Source organism: Miniopterus schreibersii, assembly GCF_964146895.1.
Source record: "Miniopterus schreibersii genome assembly, chromosome: 8".
Taxonomy (NCBI): Eukaryota; Metazoa; Chordata; class Mammalia; order Chiroptera; family Miniopteridae; genus Miniopterus; species Miniopterus schreibersii.
This window is the reverse complement of record NC_138109.1, coordinates 31,975,066-31,997,757: the sequence shown is the minus strand read 5'-3', so window position 1 is coordinate 31,997,757 and position 22,692 is coordinate 31,975,066. Positions and strand designations below refer to the sequence as shown.

The 22,692-nt window shown below is 45.7% G+C and overlaps 1 protein-coding gene across 4 annotated transcripts; it reads left to right on the top strand.

The window, feature by feature from the left end:
* Positions 1–1,591: 1,591 nt before the first annotated feature.
* On the top strand, positions 1,592–21,522 carry ECHDC2 (enoyl-CoA hydratase domain containing 2). 4 transcript variants are annotated; one of them, XM_081145710.1, is made up of 10 exons: positions 1,592–2,032; positions 8,538–8,605; positions 8,676–8,763; positions 11,640–11,726; positions 12,551–12,643; positions 14,068–14,124; positions 14,334–14,521; positions 18,574–18,624; positions 20,007–20,054; positions 20,864–21,522. In XM_081145710.1, exons 1-10 carry the CDS (start codon positions 1,900–1,902, stop codon positions 20,939–20,941), a joined length of 891 nt encoding a protein of 296 aa, XP_081001836.1. In that variant the 5' UTR covers positions 1,592–1,899; the 3' UTR covers positions 20,942–21,522. The 4 variants fall into 4 exon arrangements, with proteins under 4 accessions (XP_081001836.1, XP_081001839.1, XP_081001837.1 ...); XM_081145712.1 differs by lacking the exon at positions 1,592–2,032 and adding an exon at positions 6,401–7,052; XM_081145711.1 differs by lacking the exon at positions 12,551–12,643 and having other exon boundaries at positions 1,751–2,032.
* Positions 21,523–22,692: the final 1,170 nt, after the last annotated feature.

Sequence of the window (22,692 nt, the reverse complement as noted above, 5' to 3'; positions counted from 1 at the left end):
GATATCTCATTGTGGTGTTTTTGGTTTTTTTTTAATCCTCACCCGAGGATATTTTTTCCATTGCTTTTCAGAGAGAGTGGAAGGGAGAGAGAGAAGCACATTGTTTGCCTCCTGCAGGAGCCCAGACTGGGGTGGAGCCTGCAACTGAGATATGTGCCCTTGGCCAGAATCGAACCTGGGACCCTTCAGTCCACCGGCTGACGCTCTAACCATTGAGCCAAACCGGCCAGGGCTCCCTGTGGTTTTGATTTGCATTTCTTTGGTGATTAGTGATGTTGAGCATCTTTTCATGTGTATGTTGGCCATATGTATGTCCTCTTTGGAGAAATGTCTATTCAGGTCCTTTGCCCATTTTTTAAATTGGATTGTGGGGGTGTTTGATGCAGAGTTGTATGTTCTTTATAACAGGATGGGGCAAAAGTAGGTTTACAGCTGTGAGTACATGAAACAGAGTTTATTTTTGTATTATTATTTATTAATTATTGTACTTTCCCTACAAACAACTGTAAACCGACTTTTGCCCCATCCTGTATTTTGAATATTAGCCCTTTATTATATATATCATTTGCAAATATCTCCTCCCACTCAGTAGATTGCCCTTTCTTCTTGTTGATGGTTTAAAAAATATATACATATGTACATATATGACTATATATACATATATATAGTTGATTCATTAACATTGGACTCAAGGCCAATAGCACTGTTACTCATGTCTGAACTAAGTTAATCTAGCACATTATTTTCTTCATAAGGTACATCACACCCTTCTTGCACTTAGGTATGCTAGATAGCACTTCAGGCTTGGGGACCATTTTTAAACGTGAAATCACCAACAAAAGAGCAAAAAATGTGGCACGAAATAGATCATGATAGGGACACTTGTCTACAGCATAAAAGCTGAAATAAGAAGGTACTGCATGGTCTTGTTCAACCTCAGCTGGGAACAGGCACAAGGCACCACTCAAAATTTTTGCCACCTCAAGAACTCTTTTAGTACTGATTTTGGGGTTACAAATAAATTTTTGTGAGTAGACAAATTTGTAATTCAGAATCAGCAAATAAAATGCATCAAATATATATAATATATTTAGGGGATAAAGCCTTTGTTTCTGTCACCTCCTTTAATCCTAACACACCACCACCTGAGAATGAGTTTCAGAGAGATTAAAAGGTCACAGAGCTAGTGACTGAACTTTGGTTTTTCCTTTGTTTTAGACATAGATGTGGTGAAATCCCCCCCACCCTGACCCTTTATTGGTGTAAGATCCCATGAGTGGCAAACATATGCACTGACTCTTCTAAACTACCACCATTAACAGGAGACAGAACAATTCCAACAATCCAAAAATTTTCCTCGGTACCCTTTTGTGAGACCCGTTTCTAGCCAATCCCTGTTCTCTCAGTCTCAGACCCTGCTCAAGACCACACTCCTTGAGAACCTAAACCCGAATGGCAGGTACCAGGTTGAAAAGCTTTTTATCCAACGGCTGAGGCGGACTGGGTCTCCAGCCGGTTGCGCACTCCCACCTGGGCCCAAATGAGTTCATTTCAGGCTGGACGTTTCCCTTTTGCAAAGGCATATTACCGTTTTAAATCTGTTGTCCGTGCTTTAACTGGCGTCTGCCTTTATCTTTTCCAGTAGTCACTATGATTATCTGCGCTTTACAAGTTAAAACACTGACGCTTAAGAAAGGTTGACAGTCTTGCCCCAAATCACACAGCGGAGCTGGGCTTCCCCCTACCCAGGTCTCCGGGTCTCCAGGAGGCGAAGAGAGGAGCGAGGCCTGTCGGCCCATAGGTGGAGCAGTTTGCGAAGGCCTCGCGGCCCACCCGCGAGCTGTCGGCGGGAGAGGAGGAGTGGGCAGGCCGAGCGGCGCCTTCCCAGCCTGCGCCCACATGCAGCGCGCCCTGACCAGCGCCCTGCGCCTGGCGCGACCCTGGAGGCCCCTTCCCGCCCGCAGCTGCGCCTCGGACGGCGCGGCCCGGGACCGCGAGATCCAAGTGCGCGCGCTGGAGGGTCCCGACAAAGGTGAGTGCGCCGTCCCGGGGAGCACCCAGGAGGCAGCTGGAGGGAGTCGGGGCTGAGCTGAGGAGGGGGTTGCTTGGCGCTGCCGCCCCGGCCGAGGCGACGGCCAGCGCGTCCACTGCACATGGAAAAACAGGCCAGTAGGGGGAAGGAGGGTCGTCTAGGGCGTTTCAGGATCTGGTCCCAAATCCCCTGCATCCCGGTCTAGGCACCCCGAGAGTGGGTGACCACCTTCCTGGCCTGCCCCACCCTAGCTGGAGTGGGACTCCGTGTCCGTACAGGCCTCCTCAGTCCCCGGTTCGTTAGCCTGCGCTGTGAGGAAGGGAAGAACAGCTCAGGGGCAGGACCAGGCACCCGCACCCACCCCGGAGCTTTAAAGGCGCGATTGACCTCCAAGGCCAAGGACCCTGGCCAGGTCCCGTGGGGGCTGAGGCAGCCGAGCCAATCGGGCCGTTCGCGCAGGGCTGCGACCCAGGGAGGAGGGTGAGGGAAAAGGAGGGCGCGTCTCCTCCCCGCGTGTGGGCCGGGAAGGCTCGCTGGTCTCTGGCAGAAAACCCCTTCGGCTGGACATTTTGTTTTGTTTGTGGTTACCCACACTCCTGAGTCTGCTGTGCCTTAGGGTCCGGTGCAGGCCGTTCTCTTTACTTTCTCCCCAGTCGTATCCCCCTTCCTTGTATTTGATGTAGCATTGTTTGTGTCAGAATTTTAATTTACACAGATGGTATTGGACTCTAATTTCCTCTTCCACCCCATACTAACTTTCGAAGAGCCACTTTGCTATATGAATCTAGTTCCTTGCTCCCTGCTGTGGCATACTATTCCCTGGTGGGTATCTCCCACTTTTGTTGGTTTTTTAAATCCTCACCTGAGGATACTTTTTCCATTGCTTTGCAGAGAGAGAGAGAAAAAAACAAATCAATGTGAGAGAGACACATTGATTGGTTGCCTCTCACATGCGCCCTGACTGGGGCTAGGGATCAAGCTTGCCACTGAGGTACATGCCCTTGGGGAGAATGGAACCTGGGACCCTTCCATCTGCGGGTCGACCCACTGAGCCAAAGCGGCTAGGGCTATCTCCCACTTATGATGGGCACGTAGGGGCTGCTAGCACCCTACTACATCACTTGGTGAAAACTTCTCTGGCCATGTGGGATGGCTGGGTCTTAGAGAATACCCCTTACTCTCATGCTTAGTTCACTGCCCAACTAGCAACAGTGCTTGCCTTGATATAGTTATATTCTCCCCACTTTGCAGATTAAGAAACAGAGGCACAGGCCCTGGCTGGATAGCTCACTTGGTTAGAGCGTCATCCCCATACACCAAGGTTGCAGTTCCATCCCAAGAAACAGCCAATGAATGCATAAATAAGTGGAACTACAAATCAGTTAATCTCTCTCTCAAAATCAATAAATGTTTTTTAAAAAAGAAACAGAGGCACAAAGAGGTTAAGCAATTTGAACCTGGTGATTTCAAAATCTGTGTTCTCAACTATTAGGTAATCACAGACTCTTCTGTACAAAACACAGAATAGTACATCAGTAAAAAATATTATCAGGGGTCATAGATCTTGCAAATAGCAGAATTGTTATCCAAAAAGATAACAAGGATCAGCATATTACGCCTCTGCCCCTACCAGAGGGCATTTAGAAGCTCACTGAGGGCCCTAGCCCATTTGGCTCAGTGGTTAGAGCGTCGGCCTGCAGACTGAAGGGTCCTGGGTTCGATTCCAGCCAAGGGCAAGTACCTCAGTTGCAGGCTTAATCCCAGGCCTCCGGGCAACCAATCAATATGTCTCTCTCACATGGATGTTTCTTTCTCTCTCTCCTCTCTCTCTCTCTCTCTCTCGCCCTCTCTTCCTGAGGGACAAAGAGAAAGAGAAGCAGTGGAGGAGGCATGAGAAGGAGACTGTCACACAAGAGAAACACCACCTCCCCCCACCCAACAACAAAATGAACATTTGATATTCATAGTAGAAGCCATGGCTCTGCCTTCTTGGACCGATGGCATCAGAGCATTGTCACACTTTACCTGTTGTCCTTGAAAATAGGATTGGCTGTTAACTACTCTTCACTCTTCTTTATGGCTCTATTCCAGCTCCTTACTTAGCAGTGTGTTCATGGTTCTCCACCACACTTGGCCTTTTCATCTTACCTCTTCTACCCCATGGGTTCATTTTAAGCTGTCCCACCTCTGTGTTGTATTCTAGCTATGCCCCTGACTTGGGTCCTCTCCTTTCGTCTCTGCCTATGTAAATACTTCTGGAATTACCACCCCTCGATGTCCTTTACTTTCCATGTGTCTGGACTTGTCTCTCTCACAGGTTGTTAGCTCGTTAAGAGAAAGTACTGCTAGCTGGGTCCAGATGTTAACTTAGGCAAATTCTCTTCTTTCTGGGCTTCAGTTTCCCCTTCTATACAATGAGTTGTTAAACCAATTGGTCTCTATACTAACTACATCCAGTGGTTTTTGTTGACTCCTACCATATCACCAAGCCTATGATCCAAACCATCCAGACAGAAGTGATCTTAGGTCAGTTGCTGAGTAAATCATCAGCCATTGGCATGGTGGGTTTGGTTAACACTAAGGAGCGTACAGTGCAGACCCATCTCCACTGCTGGCACCCAGAAATAGCAATGTTCCCAGAATCGGGGCTCAACTAAGAAGGCAGGGACCATGGCAGAGTCCTCTCTATTTCTCCAACATCTATACAAATTGAATGTTGTCAAATGAATGAATGAAAGCCAGAGACATCCTGCCTGACTCCTCAGAGCTCCCAGCTTGGAGTTCATACCTTGTATGGGGCCCTAGACTTTCCCCAGCATCTGTGTCTTTTTCCTGCTCACTGTACCCACAAACTCTGGCTAATCATTTATGTACATTATTTCTTCTAATCCTCATAACAACCTTTATATTACTTCTATTTACAGATCAGGGAATTGAAGGCCAAACAGGTAAAGTAAGGTGCCTAAGGCCATGGAGCTGGTGTATGACTGCGCTGTGGTTTGAGTGAAGCACAATTAGATTTGACTGCTAGTATTTTGAGAGACGGATATAAAAATGGGAAGAGGAGATAAAGGTGAAAGATGGGAGAGAGTTAGCCAGTGAGAAAGGAATGAAAGAACAGAAAAGCTAAACAGAAGAACAGAAAAGCTAAACGGAGAAAGTTTCTGTCAATCCCAGGACATCATGATTGTATTGGTTTTCTATTGCCACAGAACAAATTGCCACAAACTTTGTTGCTTATAATAACACACATTTATTATTCCATTGTTTCTGTAGATCAGAAGTCCAGGCACAACTTAGCTGGGTTCTCTGCCTTGGGGTCTTACCAGGCTGCTGTACAGGAGTTGGCCAGGGTTATGGTCTCATCATAGGCTTGATTGGGGAGAGATCTGCTTCCAAGCTCCTCACCTTGTTGACAGAATTCACCTCCTATGTTTATAGGACTAAAGTCTTGTTTTCTTGCTGACTGTTGGCCAGGAGGCCAATCTCAGCTCTTAGAGGCTGCCTACACTTCCTTGCCCCATGACCCTCTCCATAGGTCCACTAGTTTCTCTAGTGTGCACTAGCAAAACAGAGTCTTATATATATTATAACGTAACCACAAAAGTAACGTCTCATCACCGTTGCCATATAATTGAATCTAATCTTGAAAGTGACATTTAGCAACCTTAGCTGTATTCTGTTGGTTAGAAGCAATTCACAAGTCCTGCCCACACTCAGGGGAAGGGGATGTGAGCAGGCCAACCACTCTTGGGTCTGTCTGCCACAATGACCTTAGACCTAGACTGTGTTCCTCAACTCCTCTGATACTCACCACAGTTTCTCTTCCCCAAAGTTGCAACATTTTCTCTTCTGAAGCACCAGAGCTGGAGAGAACCATGGGGACACCTGAATTCCTCTGTGGCACCTCCAGATCTGCTGGGCTCAGTGAGCTCTTTGAAAATTTCTGAGGAGGCTGTCAGTCCACTTAGCCTGAGTGTTAGAGTTCTCTGCTCAGGACCACAATTTTCTAACTTCAGGTTGGACACCCTGACCCTTGAGAGCCCTGAAACTTTCTTTGGCCCTTCCCTATTCTCAAATCAACTCACACTGAGAATGCCATCTTAATAAATACTGCTTGTTCCACTGACAAAACTGAGGACCCTGGGACAAAAAAATGAGGGACCTTTGAATGCTAAATGATTGGAAAACACTCCTCTAGTCCCAATCTGACATTTTAGAGGAGGGGAAATGGCCCCTACCCACAGCTGGTGTCTCTTCCCCACAACTGCCCCAGACTGGGGAGTTGAGTTGAGGCTAAAATGGGGTATAAGGGCCAGATTGGGGGTGTCCTGTGGGTGGTATTAAAGATTGGATTTTATTTTGATGAAAAGGGGAAGAGAGGGAGGGACATGGTCAGATTTGGGTTAGAAAAATGACTGTGACCCAAATGAAGGAATGATAAGGGACAGGTAGCAAGACTGAAGGCAAGAGGGCCAGATAGGTGATTCACATAATAGAGGAAAGAGCCCATAGCAGGTTAGTGGCTGCAGTGAGGGCCAGCATGTGTTAAATACCTTATTTAATTGTACAAATGATTGAATAGAGAGATTCTGGATTAAGCTTTTAGGAACTCTGACGTTAAAAAACTGGATAGTCAAGCCCTGGCTGGTTTTGCTCAGTGGTTAGAATGTCGGCCCTTGGACCAAAGGGTCTCAGGTTCGATTCCCTGTCAAGGGCAAGTACCTTGGTTGCAGGCTCAATCCGATCCAGGTCAGGGCACATGGGGGAGGCAGCCAATCGATGTGTCTCTCTCACATCCATGTTTCTCTCTGTCTCCCCCTCCTCCCTCCACTCCAGCCTCTCTAAATAAAAATCAATGGAGAAAATATCCTCAGGTGAGGATTAAAAAACAAAAACCAAAACCTGGGTAGTCCATTTCCTACAGTACTTTTCCCACCATACCTCAATCTGCAAGTGAAAATTACTTATTCTCGCCTTGTTCAAATACTTCCATCTGTGAACTGCCATCTGTAATCCTGTAAGTATTTTATGTACTTACCTTACTCAAGACCTCATATTTTAATTTACTTGTATTAGGTTATAAGCACCTTTTGGGCAAGGACTGTTACATAACTTATAACTCCCACAGTTTCTTATATATTACAATTGTTCAATAGATATATAGGGTTTCTTTTTCCATCACCAACACTTGGTTTTTATTTTCAGATTTTTTTAGTTTTAGCCGTTGTACTAGGTGTGTAGTCATATCTCATTATGCTTTTTAAAAGGCTCTCATTTATTTGATACTAATAAAATTAAACATCTTTTCATGTGCTTATTGGCCATTTGTATATCTTCTTTAGTGGGGCTACCTTCATAAGAGTTGGGCTTTTTTAAAAAATTGAGGTATAATTGACATATAACATTATATTAGTTTCAAGTGTACACCAAAATGACTCAGTATTTGTTACACTGTGAAGTAATCACCACAATAAGTCTAGTAAACACCACATAGTTACATACTTTTTTCCCTTGTTCTGAGAACATTTTTTTAAAATATATCTTTATTGATTTCAGAGAGAGGAAGGAAGAGGGAGAGAGACAGACAGAAACATCAATGATGAGAGGAAGTCATTGATCTGCAGCCTCTTGAACGCCGCCCACTGGGGATGGAGCCTGCAACCCGGGCATGTGCCCTGACCGGGCATGGCTCAGCGGTTGAGCATCGACCCAGGAGATCGAGGTTCGATTCCCAGTCAGGGTTGCAGGCTCGATCCTCAGTCAGGGGCGTGCAGGAGGTAGCCAATCAATGACTCTCATCATTGATGTTTCTTTTTTTTTTTTTCTTTTTTTAATATATCTTTATTGATTTCAGAGAGAGGAAAGGAGAAGGAGAGAGAGATAGAAACATCAATGAGGAGAGAGTCACTGATCGAGCCCACAACCCGGGCATGTGCCCTGACCGGGAATCGAACCCCGATCGCCTGAATCCTAGGTCGATGCTGAGCTGCTGAGCCACACCCGGCCGGGCACATCATTGATGTTTCTATCTCTCTCCCTCTCCCTTCCTCTCTCTGAAATCAATAAAGACATATTTTTTTTAAAAAAAAGAGTTGTTTCTTTTGAGGCTGAGGAGGGAGCTGATTGAGTCAGAGCATGGAGGGGCTTTCTGGGTGGCGGTTACAAGGGCATTTGTTTATTGTAACTTATTAAACTCTAAAGGAAGAAGTCTGGCTGTGAAGAAAAGAATTACGTAGAGAGAGAACAACAATGGCAGACGCAGACAGGAACCACTGCGGTGGTCATTCTTGTCCCTCTCCCCATATTCTCCACAGTTCACAAGCCCTTCCACTTCTGTAAGGCAGAAAGGGCAAGGGTTATTGTTTTATACTCAGGAAAACTGAAGCCTGGGCATGTGTGACTCTCCCAAGTCACGTTGCTGCTCAAGGGTAGAGGCTTCCCAGTCCGGGCGCAGGAGTGAGCAGGCCAGCTGACTCACCCAAGGTTGCCCTGTCCCCTGCAGGAATCACTGAGATTCTGATGAACAGACCGCATGCCCGCAATGCCCTGGGAAACGTCTTTGTCAGCCAGGTGAGCAAGGGCAGACCCCAGGGTGGGTTGGGGCTGGGCTGGGAAATATCTGATGGGGTCTCCTCTGCAGCTGCTGGAAGCTCTGGCCCAGCTGCGGGACGAGCGGCAAGTGCGTGTCCTGCTCTTCAGAAGTGGAGTGAAGGGTGTGTTCTGTGCAGGTGGGTTTCTTTCCTTCCCTCCCCCCACCCCGGGGCTCAGCAGGGCTCCCACCAGCATGCAGGGGTTGGTGGGGGGGCTTGAGTCATCTCTAACATAGGACTTATTATTCCCATTTTACAGATGTGAACTAAAGACTCAGAGGTAAAATTCCTTGCCTAGGGTTACATAGCTAGAAAGAGGTAGAATAGAATTCAGTTTGAATTTGGCCTCTCTGACCCCCAAATCCTTATTCTTTCGGCTACACCATGCTGTATTCTGACCCTTCACTGAGGAAATGAGGAAACTAAGTCAAAGACGTTCACAAGGTCAGTGGCCAAGATGGGACTCTGTGCCCCGTTGCCCAGTCCCTGTCACCAAAGCTTTCCAATATCCGTGCACCATTTGGTCCTCACAAGGCAAGTACCATGAACTTGTTTCAAAGAAATACCACATCCCAGGCCCACAAGAAGCAAGTCAATGAGAGCTGAGCTAAGAACCAACACTGGGATGGGTGGGGACAGGGTAATGGGGGTCACCGGGGAGGTGGGAAGTGGTTGTGGAGGGGTAGGATGGGAAGAATATGATTTTCAGGAGTTTTCAAGGGTATGGGGCTCAGTCCCTAGATCTGAGCCATTGGCATCTTGGTGTCCAGCTTGGAGTCTCCCCCGGCAGGAGAAGTATGCAGACCAGTCTGCCTGACCCAGCAGCCTTGGCTGAGGTCCTCATCCTACCCTGGCCTCTTTATCTCCATCTCTGGGATACCTCTATCAAGGTCACTTCATGCCCCTGTTAGCGCCACTCCTCACTATCCCAGATTAGCACAGGGAAGTAGACAGGCTACCAGAGGTCTGGTTCTGACCCCAATTGGCTCTGAAATCCTTGGCTAGTCCCTGTCCCTCCCGGGGCCTCAGTTGCGCCATCTGTCATAGAGGGGCTGGAGCTAATCAAAGATTTCCAAGGGCTCTCCTAGCTTTAACTTCATATAGTCTAGGACTTGAGGAGACTATATTCACCCTCCCGCCTCAGCCTCCTGCCATCTGGCCTTCGATGACTTCACCAGAGTCACTACTCTCACCAATGTCCTTGCCCACCTCCATGCCACTGTGTCCTACCTTTGCTTCTCAGTTCTCTCATCTTACTTGACCCCCTCAGCCTCCTTGGACCCCACTCGCCCCTCTCTCTTTTTTTTTAAAAATTGATTTCAGAGAGAGGGAGGAGGAGAGAGAAATAGAAACATCAATGATGAGTCATTGATCAGTTGCCTCCTGCACCCTCTCCCCACACTGGGGATCAAGCCCGAAACCTGGGTATGTGCCCTGACCAGGAATTGATCCATGATCTCCTGGTTCATAGGTCGACGCTCAACCACTGAGCCATGCTGGCTGGGCAACCCTTCCCTCCTTTTAAAATACAATCAATTACATAGTGATGCATGTCAGTTATTTCACAATAAAACTGGGGGGGGGGGAAATCAATAAAATTTTATTATGTTGTATAATTTTAAAATTGTGGTGAATATATGCAGTATACAAAATTTACATTTTAACTATTTTTAGGTGTAAACTTCAGTGGCATTAATCACAAGGTTGTGCAACTATCGCCACTGTTCATTTCCAGAAATTTTTCATCACAAGAAAAACTCAGTGCCCATTAAGCAATCCCTCCCCATCCCCAGCCATGGTAACCTCTGGTCTACCTTCTATCTTTTTTTATATTTATCTTTATTGATTTCAGAGAGAGAAAGGGACAGAGAGAGAGAGATAGAAACATCAGTGATTAGAGAGTCATTGATTGGCTGCACACTCCCTACTGGGGATTGAGCCGGAAACCCAGGCATATGCTCTGACTGGGAATCAAACTATGATCTCCTGGATCCTAGGTCAGTGCTCAACCGCTGAGCCACACCCGGCCAGGCCACCTTCTATTTCTATGAAATTGCCAAAAGGGACAGAACATGAGTGTCATCAAGCCTCTAGGTTTAGGTGGTAAGTTTCTGTGACAGAGGAACCTGCTGACTTCTAGGTACCTCATACAAGTGGAATCACACATTTGTCCTTTTGTGCATGGCTTATTTTACTTAGCACAATGTCCTCAAGATTCATCCATGTTGCAGCATGAATCAGAATGCCATCACTTTTTATGGTTGAATAATATTCCATTGAGTACACACACATTTTTTTAATCCATCCCTCTGTTGGTGGACACTGGATTGTTTCCACCTTTTGGCTATTGTGAATAATGCTGCTATATCCTTAGGAGTGGAATTACTAGATCATAGGCATTTTACATTTAACTTTTTTGAGAAATCACCAAAATGTTTTCCACAGCAGATTCATTTTTTACAATCCCACCAGCAATGCATCAGGGTTCTCCACATCCACACTTATTTTCTGTTGTTTATAATAGCAATCCTAATGGGTATGGAACTCATTGTGGTTTTGGTTTGCATTTCCCTAATGACTACTGATGTTAAAGCATCTTTTCATGTGCTTATTGGCCATCTGTACATCTTCTTTGGAGAAGTCTGTGAAAGTCTTTGTCCTATGTGGGGTTTTTGTTGTTGAGTTGTAGGAGGTCTTTATATATCCTAGATATTAATCACTTGTCAGATACGTGATTTGCCAATATTTTCTTCCATTCTGTGGGCCGTCTTTTCACTCCTTCATAGTGTCCTTTGATGCACAAAAGTTGAAGTCCAATTTTTCTTTCTGTTGTGGCACCTCTCCTTTATGACCTCCTCCCCCTTTTCCTCCATGGCTTCCTTGACCAGTGCTTCCTGGTGTTTCTCCTTCCTCTCTGGCTGCTTCTCCTCAAGTCTCCTTTGCTGGATCCTGTAACAGCCAAGACTCAGTAATGGGTTATTTCCCAAGGACTGTCACCAAGCCCTCATTTGCAGGTGCAGACCTGAAGGAGCGGGAGCAGATGAATGATGCAGAGGTGGGGGTCTGTGTCCAGCGGCTCCGAGGCCTGATGAATGAGATTGGTGAGGGTCCTGGAATGGAATGGGGTGGAGGAGGGCATTCAGGGGCCCTGGTGATCCCAGCCACACACACCCACCCACCCACCATCCTCTAAAGAGAGGACAGTTTCTATTGTGAGCTCTGTGGAAAGACAAATGACTCTCCCAGGGAGGGTGGGGACAAGGAATTCTACCAGGAGGATGACGACAAGGGGGTTTAGAGGGCATTTCCTTCACAGGGGGCTCAGACTTTGTGCCCTGCTGCTTTTGACCCCCTCCTCCCACCCCATCACCTCGGGGTTTCAAGCCTGGCTATTCCACAGTTTCACCAAACATGCTTTCAGGCTTTGGCAACTGTTGTTCCTTTTGTCTGGAATAGCCCTTCTTGGCCACCTAAACTGTTTACTCATTTTTAAGAACACCAGTAGCTCCTCCTCCAGGAAAGCTTCCCTGACCAATCCTCCAAGCTTCCTTTAATAAAGTACTGATCATCTGGGTCTGTCTTCCCCATGTCTGATTCAATTCTGTGTTCCCAGCACCCAGCACAGGGCTTACCACACAGAACAAGAAGGGAGAGCAGAATGGCCAGCCCCAGAGTGGTCAGCAGGAGAGGGGGCCTGAGCAGGGATCATCCAGCTCTTCTCCCCACTCTGGTTCCTGAGCTGGTCCCACAAATTTCCCGGTTGGAAAAGCAACTTCTAAAATAACCTGGCTGAGGCACCAGATGAGGCTTCCGAGTCTTAGATCAGTGAGGTCCTCTGTCCCAACCGCTCGCCCCTCTCCAGCCTTGAGTCCCTGTTCTGGTCCTGCCATAGCCTCTCAACCTGAGCCCTTCTTCATCTCTACAGCAGCCTTCCCTGCACCCACCATTGCAGCTATGGACGGGTATGCCTTGGGTGGAGGCCTGGAACTTGCCCTGGCCTGTGACCTCCGAGTGGCAGGTACTGGGCAGGGGGAGAGGTGGGATAGGGTGGGGAGGAAAGAGTGAGTGAAACAGGGTAAGTTGGGATTCTGTAAAGTCAGCCACTGCTTTTGGCTTTCCAATCAACTGCAGATCTAAAGGCAAGGTGGAGGACAGATTGGGGAAGCCGGTTCCCCTACTGGCCCAACTCCTGACTGCTGTAGAACTAGTCCCCTCTCAGCACCAGCTTCCCTCATCTCCAGAGTGCATCTACTGATCGCAGAGCAATTGCTGACAGGACAGGGAAAAGAGCAGAGAGGGAAGGCAGAGGAGGACAATATTAGTTGTTTAACCTTCCAGTTCTGTCCAAGTCAGCTTTACTTAGCATGTTTTAAACAAAGGTGAGCCATGGGGACACTTTATCACCAGCCCAGCTAGACACAAACATGCCTGAACAGGAACATTGCCCTCCAGGTCATTGTTCAGAGCAACTGAGAGCTGAAGAGTGGAGGGAGGGGATGAAAAAATCTGATTACATTTTAACCTTACAGACTTGGTTAGGTGCCCTTCTGGAGACAAAAAGTGTCAGTGCCATCATGGTGCTACATCTTCCCTCAATGCTTTCTCCTGCCACCCCAGAACATTTAAAAATGTGTAACTCCAGCCATACAGGTAGCTTATACCTACACGATGCATGTCAAAGAAAAGGCATCAAAATACCTGGTTAGGTCATAGCGTCAACTCTGCTTCTAACCTTGTCCACGTTTAAGGCAACTAATTTGAAGGGTTTTGGCAATAGGAGAGAGTGAGTGTAAAACCCCATAGGCAGGAGTGATAGTCTGTTCCCTCCTGCCCACACTGCATGGTTTAGATGGTCAGAGGGAATTTAGGAGAGAAGCCTGTGGGATGGAACACTCACGAAGGGCTTCTCAGAGGAAGCAGAACTCAGAAGGATGTGGACTGAACACAAGGAAATTTCAGGCTGATAAAAAGTTGGGAGGAGTAACTGTGATGGGAGCAGGAGTCATTCACATTCTAGGCCAGACCAGAGCTAAGGGTGCATGAGATAGAGAATCCATTAACCCACAAATAGGTATTGGGCACCTTCCAGGAGCCCCTTCCTTGTTCCAAGCACCATTATCTCATTTGATCCTTAGCAGCTCTTTGAAGCAGGCAGAAGAGGGATAATCATCTTTTTTCCACCTATGAGGCTCAGAAAGTGTAAGAGACTTGCCTGGTGATGCACAGCCCCACCCCTGAACCCAGTGGGGATGGTAGAATGAGAGCCTGCGCCTCCTGACCTCTAGGCCAGGGCTCTTCGGAAGGCAGAGTCGAGAGGTCTGGCTCTGGCCAGAGCATGATGGAAGTGGCTGGCTGAATGGAGAAGATCTTAGAGGTGGGTGTCACTTCTCCCCAAGGACTGGCACTTGAGGAGAGGGTGGGGGCTTCACTCTGTTTATGCAGCTTCCTCGGCTGTCATGGGATTGATCGAGACCACCCGAGGGCTCCTTCCAGGAGCAGGTAACATCTCCCACAGCACCTACCCTCGTCTACCTGCCCAATTCCTTTATCCAGAGTACTTTCCTGCTTTCCTCTTTCCCGTTTCCTAGGCTCTGCCCTTCTAACTCAGAATCTGCTTCTGAGAAGTTGTCTTGGCTGACTCCCAGCCTGGGCCTTCTCTGTGCTCCCACTTCCCATACTGACTTACCACCCCCATTCCATCCTGGCAGGAGGGACTCAGAGGCTGCCTCGATGCCTGGGGGTGGCCCTGGCGAAGGAGCTCATCTTCACAGGCCGACGACTGAGTGGGGCGCAGGCCCAGGCCCTGGGGCTGGTGAATCATGCTGTGGCCCAGAATGAGGAGGGCAATGCTGCCTACCACCGCGCACGAGAACTGGCCCAGGAGATCCTGCCCCAGGTGCGGTGGCAGCCCAGCACAGGAGGGTGGGCCTGTGCCATGGGGGGACACACGTTGAGAGGCCAGGGTATCCCATACTGTCATGCAAGATCCATTTACCATCTTTGGAGTTTTGCATCCATTTAGCCATCCAGTGAACAAAATTAAATCAAATTTTAAGTTAAAATGAAAATTGAATTCTGAGAGACTGGAATCAAATGGGCTTGAAAATCTTCAGAATAAAACTGTCCAAGAGAACTTTCCGAGATGACGGAAATGTTCTATACTTGTGCTGTCCACTAAGGCAGCCTCTAGCCACATAGATTTAAATTTAAAAATTTAGTTTCTGTTACACTTCCCACATTTCAAATGCTAATAGCCACATGTGACTACTACACTGAACAGTACATGACCCCAAAACTGAAAAAGCAAAGTAGGGAACTACAAGCCCATCTTTCTGACCACACTGCATGGTGCAGAAATTACATGTGTTAAGACCTATTAATTTTTTTAAATCCTCAAATAGCCTCTGAGCATAATTTCACAGAAGGTTTAGAGAACCAGGGAATGGGTTTAGGCCCTGCCCAAGTATAATACCACCAGCTGCCAGGCCCAAATCCTTCAGCAGGACGCCATGGATCTGACTGTTGGGGTCTCCAAGGACATGAGAGCCTCTACTGGCTTCTCATGACCCTGACAGGACCAGGAGGTAGGTCTCAAGTTTCCATAAAGATATGAAAGCAGCTGAAATGGAGCTAACTTATAATAAATATTGACTTAGCCCATATGGAGTATCTCCCAGTCATCAGACACAATCCGAGGTACTTTTAATAGGGTCTCAGTTATTAGAACAATCCAGCTGCATTGATCACCCTCATTGTATTTATGATAGAGCAAAAAAGGTTAAGTGGCTTGCTCATGAAGGTCACAAAAAGTGACTGCAATTAATACTGGAGAGACAATACTGGTATTTCTGTATTTTACGTAATACAAAAACTACATACAATATAAAAATTAGTATTTTATTCTAAAGAGTACACAATATGTACAGAATTTCTAGAACTGTGAAACTAATGCATGTCAAAAATAAAAATTTACAAACATGTTACAAAACAAAGTCTATAAAAATGTTATCTACACATCATTTTAATATTAACAGATAAAACTATTTGAATTAATCCTACCTTTTTTTATAACTTTGAGGTCTTCCTTGAGGGCAGGGACTGTAACTTTTCAAAACTGACAGTGAGTTTGGTTTAAATGAAAGCACGTGTTTTTTTTTTTTAGTTTCATCACATATAAATGGAGAGTCTGATAGTGTTACAGGACAATTTTAATGCTGTCAGGTTGTGTGTTTTTTTTTAATATCTTTATTGATTTCAGAAAGAGGAAAGGAGAGGGAGAGAGATATAGAAACATCAATGATGAGTCACTGATCGGCTGCCTCCTGCTCTCCCCCAACTGGAGATTGAGCCCACAGCCCTGGCATGTGCCCTGACCGGGAAGAGAACCTTGATCTCCTGGATCATAGGTCACTGCTCAACCGCTGAGCCACGCCTGGCTGGGCTGTCAGGTTTCTATTACACTTGGTCAATAAGTATCTGAACTAATACAAAACTGCATGACCCAGGTAGTGGCTGACTGCACTTTCACAGAGGGGGCCTATCTAGCAAGACTTCTGCAGGGTTGTGTCTTTCTGCATAAACTGTATAACTGTGTCTTTGAGCTTGATCTCAAGATGATTCTGATTTCAGATTTTTTAATATACTGAAATAATGGTATTGCACTAATGTAAGTAGTAGTATTTTAGTACATAAAAGTAGCTTTGCATTCCAAAACACCAGCATACCAAAAACTAGTACTACAATCACTAATCCCAATGCCGGAATATCTGATGCAACCTAAAAAGTAAAACTTCAACTTCCAGCCAATTCCTGGATCGGGTGAATGCCAGGGATGATATGTAGATGGCTACCTTCTAGTGGACAAACCACCAAGACTAGGGAGTCAAATGGTTCAAAATTCGGGCCCAAAACAAGATTTTTAATAAATGCAAGGCCTGTAACTTAACACTCAGATTTTTCCCCAAAATAGTAAATACACATTATGCTTTAAATATGAATTTGGCTATGTTTTCCACTTGAACATACTATGGTCACAGTGTGACTCACTGTTCTCATTTCCAAATAACGTGAAATTATTAGATTTCTAATAATTCTCACATGTCTCTATACTAACATAAATATGTATGCTAACATACCTACAGTGGTAAGCAAAAGAAGGCTTATAGTTGTGAGTACACTAAACAATTTATTCTTGTACTATTTATTATTGTATTATTTGTATTGTCTTGTCATGTTATTTCATCCTTACTTATGATTTATCTTTTTAGGTAAAGATGGTTGGTAATTTAACCTACTTTTGCCCACCCCTGTACAGTATGTTAAAACTCTATCTGTATAGGTTTTTTTATATATATATGTATCTGTGTAGTTTTAAATTTTCTTTAATGAGACATCAGTTTATTAGTTACCTAAGTAAGAATAATATATACTCATGACAAGAACATCAAAAAGAACACAGAAATAAGGGCATAGGTAAAAATGAAAAGTAAGGTTACCTGGGTGACCCTGTTTACCTGGGGCCAACACAGTTAAAATAAAAGTCCTATATCCTGATGACCCTTCAGTAACGGGCAGACCAGGCCAGCTGTCACCCAAACAGCTCTCAAAGCTCCAATCCCTTTTTCCAGAGATGACCACTATTAACAGTAAGCATACTCTTCCAGAAATTTTCATTGCATATGTAAGAATGTTATACATATATGTGTAAATAACTCTAAATTCCTGTTAAGGATGGATTAGGGACAAGGAACATACCTTTAGAGGCTAATCCAGTTCTAAGAGACATTTTAAAAACATGAAATTAAAATATATATAAAGAATTTAAACTGTATGGAAAGGTATAAAACAAAAGTTCTCCATTCTCCTGACCCTTCTCCCCAAAGTCACATTATATCAATACCTTTTACTACAACAAATGTAGTAATATATATACTAGTATGCACCTTGTTTTTAACCTATTTCTTGGAGTTTCCCATTTCAGTACACAGGGGTAGGCAAAAGTAGGTTTACAGTTGTGAGTATGCAAAAGTTTATTCTTGCATTAGTATTTATTAATTATTGTATTATTTATCATTATTAACCTACTTTTCCCACCACTGTATTTATCGATCTCATTTTTCTCAACAACTGCACTTTTTCATTCATGGTCTGGATGTGCTATTATTTAACTAGTACTCTAATGATGAACATTTCTGTTGCTCACATCTTTTTGCTACTGCAAAATAGCTGGAGTGAATAATTTTGTACATCTCCGTGTACTTGTAGTTGTGTCTCTGTAGGATAGATTCCTACATGGAATTGCAACACCAAAGAACATGTGCATCTAACACTTGTTACTTCTTGCCAAATTGCTTTCCCAAAGCACTGTACCAATTTACTCTATCAATAATGTATGCAAATACCTGCTTGCTAATCTTAGCAATAGTGAGCATTACCAACATTTTTACTATTTACCTAGTCTGAGGTGAAAGGGGCTTGCAGTGGAGGCTTGCATTTGCTGAGATGAGAAGGGTAGAGGAAGGGAGAGGTAGTGGGAAAGGTGATGGAACCAAATCCAAGCTTCACCACTGGTTCACTGGACAAATGCAGCCAAGTGATTCCTCCCTGAGCCTCAATTAAAGATGGCACCATCCTGGAAGGGTAGGTAATACCATTAGACAAGTCTGTGGGCAGGAAAGCACTTCATAAATTGTAGTATTCATAGGAATGAAATGACAATAACCCAATGGTCAGGATTGGGCAGGTCAGGGATTAGCCAGGTTTCCTTTATAATAGAAAAGGAACATCAACAGAGAACCAATAGGTGCTAACACTGACGGAGCATAACCCTGAGAATAGCTAGCACTCTGCTTCCCTGTTCACAACTCTTCCCTCACCATGGAGCTATATGCCTTTATTTTAACCCCGTCAGGATTGATCTCCCTCAACCAAGCTCTTTCTTTCCCTTAGGCCCCCATTGCTGTGCGGCTGGGGAAAGTAGCCATTGATCGAGGAATGGAGGTGAGAAGGCTCTCTCTGGTCAGGACTAAAGTCAGTGGGGTGGCTGGGAGGCAGTGCTTTCACGGCACTCTGACAGCACAGCTGGAAAGAACGCAGGAACTGGATCTTGTAACAGTCTGACCTCTTTTTGTGCCCTAGTTTACCCATCCACAAAATGGGTAAGCGTTTGGCCAGGAGATATTCCGGGTTCATTTTATCCCCATCTTTATCCCTTGGAGAGGAGATTGAGGTTCAGAAAGGGTAAATGGCTCGCCCAGGGTCACAGAGCAAGTAATATGAACCAGGTCAGTGTGGGTTCCAGTCCAAGTTCTTGGGTTTGCACTGGTCATCAGTAATGTGGCCTCAAGGAGAGGGCTCAGGGTGGAGTCTTGAGTGCAGCTAATCATCCCTAGACATCAACTTAATCACACAACACACACTAAACCTAGAGCTGAGCTGGGAACTGGGACAGAGATAAGTCAAATATGGTCACTGCCCCCTAAGTTGGGGAGCAGAGCAAATACAGGCCTAGATCACTAATAAAAGGTTAAGGGTACCAAGCAGATAGATGCCCTGGAGAGGTTAAAGCTGCACTGTCCCATTGGGTAGTGCTGAGAGAATATTTTCTAGAGCTGGGCCTTGGAAAGCATGAGAATTCAAAAAAAAAGGGGGGGCAAATATGAGCAAAAGCACAGAGGTGTGTAAATAAGCAACTCGACTGAATGGGAGTAAGGGATGAGACAACAAACCACGGAAGTTAGGGGCATGGGCTCTGGTGCTGGGCTGTCTCAGTTCAAAGACCTGCTTTTCCACATACTGCTGTGACCTTACGTAAATTCCTCCAACTTTCTATACTTCAGATTTCCCAACTGCATAGTAGGGATGATAATCCTTGCTGTAAAGATTACACACATGCAGTACTTCTCTTAGAGCAGTGCTTAAGTGGTAGTAATAATAAGCACTAGAGGCTGGAAAGTTGCCAGGGACCAGGTTGTGAAAGCCCAGGACCGTATTCCTAAGGGCAGTGGAAAGCCTGCAAAGTTCACTAATGGGGGTGACAGGAGGCATGGTAAAGCAGCCCATGGGAAGGAGAACACCCTCTGTGCAAGCACAGCTCATGCACACCCTCCTCAGCTCTACAGGCTGTGTACAACCCTCCCCATTGTTCTCACAGTCCCCATTTGCCCCAGCACTGTTTTGTCAGTTATGAAGTGTTCCCTCTCCAGGTAGGGAATTTATCATAATCATCTCTCTTCATGACTGCCATACAGTAAGCCTCAGGAATTCTTTGCTGGAGGAAGCCGTGAACTAGTTGAGAATAGTATAGGCAGCAGGGCGGGCAGGCTCCCAGTGCAGATGGAGGTGGACAAGGTCAGGCTGACCCAGGTACTTCTTTCTCACAGGTGGACATTGCATCAGGGATGGCCATTGAAGGGATATGCTATGCCCAGGTACGTGGCTGCTGCCCCAAAAGTCCATGCATGCCTGTAAGCAGAGGCTGGGCCAGAGTGGGGGCCCTTGTGCAATACATGACCAATGTAGTAGGTTCCTCCCTCACTCTATACCACCTGCTCCTCACAATTAGCCTGGGGTGATCCCAGAGGAACCACATTGCTTCTCTCTGTGACTGTTTCCTCAGCCACCTGATGGTGTTACTTCCTGTCCCCACTTAGTTCCCAGAGAATCACAGAACACAGAGGAGAATGGCTCCTACTGTCCCTGTACCAGTGGCGACTGTAGAGGACAGGCGAGAGTTGGGATGTTGAGCCCTTGGTTATTATAGTCTGCAGGCTGTGTTTCATGGTGGGATGATAAACCTGGGGCTGACCTATTTAACCCAGACTCCTGGGTGAGTCAAAAATTAGTAACCTCCAGGCCAATAAATACCAAAACTACTCCTACACAGGGGGTCCTGGGACTTGCAGGGCCTGGTGTGAGTGAGCTACACACCAGGATTCAAGGCCAGTTTCTTACTGCGAAGCCGTGTATCAGACTGCTGCAGGAGACTCAGTTCTTTGGAGGCATGAAGCAGTGTGCCAATAAAAGCTAATGACAGGCCAGATTCTAAAGAGGTGGCCTGCCTTCTTCAGGAGACTAAGGAGCCACTGAGGCCCATACCTTTGTATGGCCCCACACCAGAGTCTGCAAACAATAGAAAGACTTGTTCCCTAGCCTTGTCATGAACTGGACAAATGTGAGAAAGTCTTTATTGGCCTCTGGCCTTGCACCCCAACAATCTAATATCCTACTGTTGTTTCAGAACATCCCTACCCGGGACCGGCTAGAGGGCATGGCAGCCTTCAGAGAGAAGCGACCCCCGAGATTTGTAGGCGAGTAACTCCCATTGAACCTCAAGCACGGGAGATGCACACCTTCAAGTGCAGGATCCAGAGGAAAACTTGCAGCATGACTGCCCTCATTATTTCACATCTCCAGACTTGTTTCCTCACAAGGACAATAATGTTCATAAAATGACTGACATGGTGCCTGGCACTAAGGTGCTGACCTTGCCACCTCCTGCTACTTTCATTATTCCCTACCCTGGCTAGATAATCACTGGGGTTTGCTTTAGAGAATACTGGTCTTTCCATACTTGAATGATACACTAAAAATTTAAATAGACCCCTCTGGGCCTTTGCTGGCTCTCAGGCCTGACCTCTGCCTCTCAGTGGTCAGGTGCTCACCAGAGATGGCAGGGGGTAGTAAGAACCCCTCTCCCCCCCCCAGTTTCTAACTGTACAACAGAGATCATAAGGAAACCCTAGTAGATAAGTAGGTACCAGGAATCAGATTGCAGAATCTAGCTCTCTGCCAGTTACTCACTGTGTGCCTTAGCTTCCTCATCTGCGAAGTAAAATTATTTTGAGGATTTAAATAAATAAAATGCTTCATATTCAATAAATCTGAGTTATTAATGTACAGTGTTCTTGTGAGAACCAAATAAAATCATTGTTGTGAAAAGCTTTTATAAACTACCAGGTGGCAGGTCAATCTTTGTATTTGCACTAAATAGCCTTCAGAAGCATTGGGAAGGAAGTGATTAAATGAAGGAGAGAATGGAGGGTCAGGAAATGGGCAGGTAACACTAAAGTGGAAACCTGAAGAATAGGCATTTAAGGCAAAGAAGGAGGTTGCAGGGAACAGCATGAGCAAAGGTGAACAAGAGGATGACACACAGAGAGAAAGGGAAGCTGATATGCATATATGCACACTAGTCTCAGAAGCCCTCCTCCTGTACCAAGGCAGGGGAAGAGAAGGCTACATCCTACACCAGGGCCTTGTGGTCATTCTGTAACAGATCTAAGCTCTGCCTGAGCTTCCTGAGCCTAGGCCTGGCCTAGAGTGACCAAGCCATGGGCATGGACACATACCAATAATGTTAATTTGCTGCTAAATACAAAAGTGCTCTAAGGCTGTGCTCATTTCCTGGAAGGGAGAATAACACAGAAGAGCCCAGGCCTTAGAATGAGCCCCAACCTAACAAGCTGCTAACTACTCAGAAAAGTAACAACCTTACTGAACTTCCTTTTTCTCATCTGTTAAAAGGAGAGAATAAAACCCCACAGGATTGTTGTGAATGAGACTTGGAGAGGTGCCTAGTGTAGAACTGGACCTCAACGGGCACAATGCCCCACCACATCCTCACATTCGCAAAAGCTAGTATTTGGTAATACAATGTTCCAACGTACAAGAACCCAGGTCAGGAAACTAAGACAGGCTTTTGAAATCATGCAGAAGAGTGAAAAGACAGGAAATACAGTACAGTTTCAGGACTGTAGGAAGAAGGGTTACAAATTCCCTTTATCCAGTGGGACACTGGTAAGCAATAGTTTGGAATATGGTTTAGAATAAGTCTCATTTGATTCCAAAAGATGGCACATAGCACTCCAGTTAAGAGTGTGGCCAGGGAAGAGAATAAAATTCTAGTCTTTATGCTACTAATAAAAGAGGAATTTATTTTTGTTCTTTGAAAAACTTAAAACACATGAATGATAAACATGGTCTGTTAGTTGTCAATAGTAAGGCAAGAAATGAATACATACTCTATTCTACAGGTGTTTGCAAGGACACAAAGGGGGTTTGCAAGGA

Coding starts and splice junctions, on each gene's coding strand:
- ECHDC2 (XM_081145710.1), top strand. CDS start 1,900: ATGCAGCGCGCCCTGACCAGCGCCCTGCGCCTGGCGCGACCCTGGAGG. Junction 8,764..11,639: donor GAAGGGTGTGTTCTGTGCAG/GTGGGTTTCTTT, acceptor CCTCATTTGCAG/GTGCAGACCTGAAGGAGCGG. Junction 18,625..20,006: donor CCATTGATCGAGGAATGGAG/GTGAGAAGGCTC, acceptor TCTTTCTCACAG/GTGGACATTGCATCAGGGAT.